The 5,831-nt window shown below is 36.7% G+C and overlaps 1 protein-coding gene across 1 annotated transcript; it reads right to left on the bottom strand.

Annotated features, from left to right (window-relative positions):
* Nucleotides 1–527: 527 nt before the first annotated feature.
* Nucleotides 528–5,187, bottom strand: LOC100524142 (olfactory receptor 9K2-like). The gene has a single exon (XM_084957834.1). The coding sequence runs from the start codon at nucleotides 2,737–2,739 to the stop codon at nucleotides 1,798–1,800; it is 942 nt and encodes a 313-aa protein (XP_084813960.1). The 5' UTR covers nucleotides 2,740–5,187; the 3' UTR covers nucleotides 528–1,797.
* Between the last annotated feature and the right edge of the window lie 644 nt (nucleotides 5,188–5,831).

Here is a 5,831-nt window from a genome sequence, read left to right as displayed (position 1 = left end):
AAACTTGGCCTATACAGTAGAGTGTATTAGAATTTAAATTTACAGGAAAGGGGAAACAAACCTTGAAAACGCTTGGAGTTTACATGTTCAGGTGTAGCATTCAGCGAGACTGACTTCTGGTTGCAGATTCTCCTACAATTAATTTATTGGGATTCCTTGGTTTCTACCCAATTACAAGACTGTTTTCCTAACTTTTCTATTCCACATACCCTTCTAATAGGTTCCTCTTGCTTATATTAGCCAAATTTCAATGTTTTTGAAAATGAACCTCATTTGGCAAATAAAAATGGATGTGTATAGCTGCAGTGCAGAGATGGTGAAATAATAATAATTGACTTATTGGAAATATTAGTAATGAGAAAAAACATTTTTGAGTCCTAGAACCACATTCAGAATAGTACCAAAACTCTTTTGTCCTGTGAGAAAAAAAAAATTGATTTAGTGTTTGGTTAAAGAATCTTTCTAAGTTGAAACACCTAAGAATTAGAGAAGAAGCCTATTAATAGTATGACAGGTACCAAGGTACTCTGCTCTACCAGTCCCCATCCCTTCCTATTTGCTCCTCTTTTTCTAACCTCTGCAAGGGGTTATGTTCTCTCTATGATCACTGGGATCTTTCAGAATTTATTGGCTTTACTGATATATTCTAAAATTGTAGACATTGGCAAACACACATTAAACAGCACATCTTATACTACATGCCCTCACTTCTGCCTTCTGCATCTTTTCATCAACAAATTTATCACATAATGCACAAATAAAGAAGATACAATAGAAGTAAAACCTTGGCACTGTTCTTCAGCAGTGTTTTCTGTTATTTTATTACATTGAGAGAATTGAATTGCCTACAGTTTGCATCTGAAAGCACAACCTGAATCAGGAAAATTATAACAATGTGGCAATAGGGATATTACTTTAAAAATACAAATAGTTCCACTAAAGTATAATACCAATAAAACAAATATTAGGAAAATTTAAAAATCACAAAGAATTAAAATATCAAATACAAAGCAAACAAGAATTGTGTGTATATAAATAGTAATTATCAAAGAGAACAAAATACAGTAAACTGGTGTTTTGACCCCTCAAAATCAAGCATCAGTACTAAAGACTTTCCTTTGTGGATTTGTATACCCTGTTTTTAGAAGATTGAACATGGGGTACCTTTCTCCATATCTTTGATATGATAATAAGTCAACAATAATCAATATTTTAAATGAATAAGACTAATATACAATTAAACACCAATGATTTATTGAGTTCGGATAAACTCATCATGGCACAAACAAAATCCATGATTTTGAATAAATACAATGATTTTTATTCAAGAACTATGGGCCCCAAATCAAGCAACTGTGAATAAATTTCATAGAAGAATTAAATATTTACAATTCAAGATTCATCCTGCCTTGGGTTGACACTTCTAAATACAAGAGATTACACTTCCTGAACTTAACATCCTACTGAAGCAATTTTTCTGCCCACATCTAAAAATGGCCGAAAGGAAAAAATTCAACAAGATTAAAATTTTTTCCTTCACCTCATAAAGTTTACCTGGAAAGAGTGAGAATGCTTCTGTTTATAGAATGACTACAAATTTTATTGATGCACAAGCTATAACACTGTTCTTAGGGAAGAGTGAATGATAGAGTGGTACTCCTTCACTGAAAATAATTCATCTGTGAGATGAGCAATTTAAAAGATCTTCAAATAACTCAAGCTTGACCCCATACTAAAAGCAAATCAGGATGAAACTATTAATGGGCCCATTAATGAGGACATCACAAGGCAGTAGAATTAGGATAAAGGTTTTTTCTTCCACAGGATTTTTCTCAAAGCTTGTTTGACATCCTTGTTTCTGAGAGAGTAGATCAAAGGGTTTAGCATGGGTGTGACCAATATGTAAAATACTGAAGCCACTTTACGAAGTTCAGGATTGCTTGGAGGTGTGAGATACACAAAGGAGACAGTGCCATAAAGCAAGCTTACAACCCCCAGATGAGAGCTGCAAGTGGAGAAGGCTTTCTTCCTCCCCTCACTAGAGGGGATCTTCAAGACTGTGGTTACAATATACATGTAAGAAACTACAATAACAACTATTGTGGGCAAAATAATGAAGGCAGCCAAACTAAGAGATACCATCTTATTGATAAAGAGATTAGAACAAGAAATCTTCTCAATTTGGTAAGAGTCACAGTAGAAGTGGTCAATGACTCGGGAGGCGCAGAAAGACACTGAGAATGTGATACTGACTTGGAGGATGGAGCTGACCCAACCACAGAAATAAGATCCAGCAACCAGCTGAGTGCAAAGACGTCTTGACATGTGGACACTGTAAAGAAGAGGGTTGCAGATGGCAATGAAGCGGTCATAGGCCATGGCTGCCAGGATAAATCCTTCTGTTACAATGAAGAAGGCAAAAAGGAAGAACTGGGTAGCACACCCTACAAAGGAGACAGTCTTTTTCTCAGAGAGGAAGTTGACCATGGCCTTGGGTGCAATAACAGTGGAGTAGGAGAGGTCAATGAAGGAGAGATTGCCTAGAAAGAAATACATTGGTGTGTTCAGCTGGGAGTCAGTCACTATGATTGCCATCATACTAATGTTCCCCAAAAGGACCATGCCATAGACCAGCAGGAATAGGAGGAAGAGGAGAATGTGGAACTCTGGACGGACCCTGAAGCCTACAAGAATGAAGTCAGTTACATCTGAATGGTTGCCTGCTCCCTTGTCACCCATGGCAAGAACCTGCTAAGAGGTACAAGACAAGGTTAAAAATGGAATTTTCTGCCTATTTCCTTGAATCGCAAGATATGCTTTTTCTCTTGTAGAAGACATTGAAACTTGTGTTATCATCTCCTTTGTGACATCCTGTTGTGTCAGGTATGATTTGCTGCACCCTTTTATAGGAACTGACTCCAAGGTATACTGTAATTGCCCATCGGAACACAATGTGTAAGTTGCCTAACTCACAGTTTTCCAATGTGATTCTCCCATTCCAGTGCTCTTTCCATTATAACATGTATTACTTTCACACATAAAGCATCTTGTATTTATACCTGTTTAGTTTCTCACTTGCTTTATGCGATGTCTAATATTACTAAAGGTTTTGAGCAAGTAACTATTTGCTCTCATTTTTAATTTGTAATTTCAAATTCACTTTATCCTCAATAACGCTTCCAGTTTACAATAGAAGGATCAAGTTAAGGAGTGATTTTAAACTCCATGAATAGACATTAGAGATTAAAATAGGTTAATAACTAAACAGTTGGTGAGAGTTTGAAGTAGGTTAGCAAGAGATTTGGTTGGGTATCCAAAACTAAAACCTTGAGAATGAATGTATCTTCAGTTTCTTGAAGTGGATAAAGCTCAGACATACTGCTGAGAAAAATCTAAGGATCCTGCAAGTTTCTGTGTAAATCTGACAAGAAGTCAATTTGATCTTTTTTTATAGGTTAGTTTTGTTTTTGTTATCTCCATTTAATTTTTTCTTATATTTTTACATCCTTTACATTTTCCCCCTTTTTATTTTTATTTCTTCTATTATAGCTGGTTTACAGTGTTCTGTCAATTTTGTACTGTATAGAGGCCAATAAGCACATGAAAAAATGTTCAACATCACTGATTATTAGAGAAATGCAAATCAAAACTACCATGAGATACCACCTCACACCAGTCAGAATGGCCATCATTAATAAGTCCACATATAACAAATGCTGGAGAGGGTGTGGAGAAAAGGGAACCCTCCTGTACCCTTAGTGGGAAGGTAAATTGGTACAACCACTATGGAAAATAGTATGGAGGTACCTTAGAAAACTATACATAGAACTACCACATGACCCAGCAATCCCACTCTTGGACATATATTGGACAAAACTTTCCTTAAAAAGACACATGACCTGCATGTTCATTGCAGCACTGTTCCCAATAGCCAAGACATAGAAACAACCTAAATGTCCACCGACAGGTGATTGAATTAGGAGGATATGGTATATATACACAATGGAATTCCACTCAGCCATAAAAAAATAAAATAATGCCATTTGCAGCAACATGGATGGAACTAGAGACTCTCATACTGATGAAGTAAGTCATAAAGAGAAAGACAATTTGATCTTAAACATCTGTACAAGTAGGGAAAAAAGGGAAATTTCAAAACAATGTATTGACTAAAATTGAGGGTTAGGAAAGAAAAATAACAATTTTGAAAATTAATTTTATGATGCCTGCATTTAGAGAGGTATCTATAAATGTATTAAATTTTTCAAAATAAATTACTTTGAATCTGTCACAGTTAAGTAGTCTGATTTGTTTGTGCTATAAATTTGGAAACTTCCTGTTTTCTTTGATAAAGTGATACAGCCAGGTCTTTCTTTTATTCACTTTACAATCAATTGTTATTTAAACTCACCCAACAGAGGGAGAGCTTGTGTAGCTGTCAAAATGGCTAATGATCAAAAAGCATTCATTTTGATTTGTCATCTATGGCAGACTCACCATAGCCCACAACCATCTTCCCTCACAAACATGACCACCTGTCTTTTTGATCCTCTGCCCAAATCCCTCAGCTCCTTTTGGTCTTATCATCTTATCACCTGATCTTTGTCCTTTCCACTCAACACTCACCTTTCTAAAAAAATCAGCAAGTTAGTTCACAAGGGGAAAAAACAGGTAACAGCTCAGTAATATAATTCTTAGACCTTTTCTTTACCCCACTGCTCCATTTACAAATAGAAATCCACTGAAATAATTAAATGTATTTTTGAGGAAAGCATTGGATGCCCATGTTCACGTCTATAAGGATGTCTGCACATAAATATTATTGTAAAACTAGAGCTAAAGGCATGAAGATTTAATAGTGGAATTTGGGGCATCATGTCACATGTAAGTGTAATGGAACAGAACAGAGATTAGGATTTCCATTGTGGCTCAGTGGGTTAAAAACCCAACCAGTATCCATTAGGACACAGATTCGATCCTTAGCCTCGCTTAGTCAGGTAAGGATCTAGTGTTGCTGTGAGCTGTAATATAGGTTGCAGACATGGCTTGGATCCTGCGTTACTGTGGCTGTGGCACAGACCAGCAGCTACAGCTCCAATTCGACCCCTAGCCTAAGAAGGAACTTCCATATGTCGCGGGTGCAGCCCTAAAAAACAAAAACAAAAAAAAAAAGAAAAAGAAAGAAAAGAAAAGAGATTAGAGATTTTTAAAGAAAATAAGAATATCTTGTTAAAGCTATCAAATTTGCATAGTACAACTAAATATCTGGCATTATTTTAGCAGCAAATTTTGTTTTATTTGTAATTCCCAGTTTTATTAACCAAATTACATATTGTCTGAAGCTATATCAGCCAGTATGAAGTGACCAGAAAATAATTGTTTCGAGATCTTTTTTTTCAAGACTAGTATTTAGGAGTTCCCGTCGTGGCGCAGTGGTTAACGAATCCGACTAGGAACCATGAGGTTGCGGGTTCAGTCCCTGCCCTTGCTCAGTGGATTAACGATCCGGCGTTGCCCTGAGCTGTGGTGTAGATCACAGACGCGGCTCGGATCCCGCGTTGCTGTGGCTCTGGCGTAGGCTGGTGGCTACAGCTCCGATTCGACCCCTAGCCTGGGAACCTCCATATGCTGCGGGAGCGGCCCAAGAAATAGCAAAAAGACAAAAAAAAAAAAAAAAAAAAGACCAGTATTTACACATCCAATCATTCATTAAGTCACTGAGCACTGTGGGCCACCTACTCTATACCACCTAGAAGAAGGAGATATACAAATATCAGAAAAGATTTCTCATCCCAAAGTACAAACACAATGCATTCTCTGCTTTCCCTACC

This window comes from Sus scrofa, chromosome 5 (assembly GCF_054392235.1).
Source record: "Sus scrofa isolate SSC_HxYL_T2T_F1_AM1 chromosome 5, Sscrofa_HxYL_maternal_Yorkshire_Landrace_v2.0, whole genome shotgun sequence".
Lineage (NCBI taxonomy): Eukaryota > Metazoa > Chordata > Mammalia > Artiodactyla > Suidae > Sus > Sus scrofa.
Note: the sequence above shows the minus strand (reverse complement) of the source record. Positions and strands in the feature narration are given on the sequence as shown.

What these genes read in the sequence shown, in the direction of transcription:
- LOC100524142 (XM_084957834.1), bottom strand. Translation starts at nt 2,739, where the DNA reads ATGGGTGACAAGGGAGCAGGCAACCATTCAGATGTAACTGACTTCATT.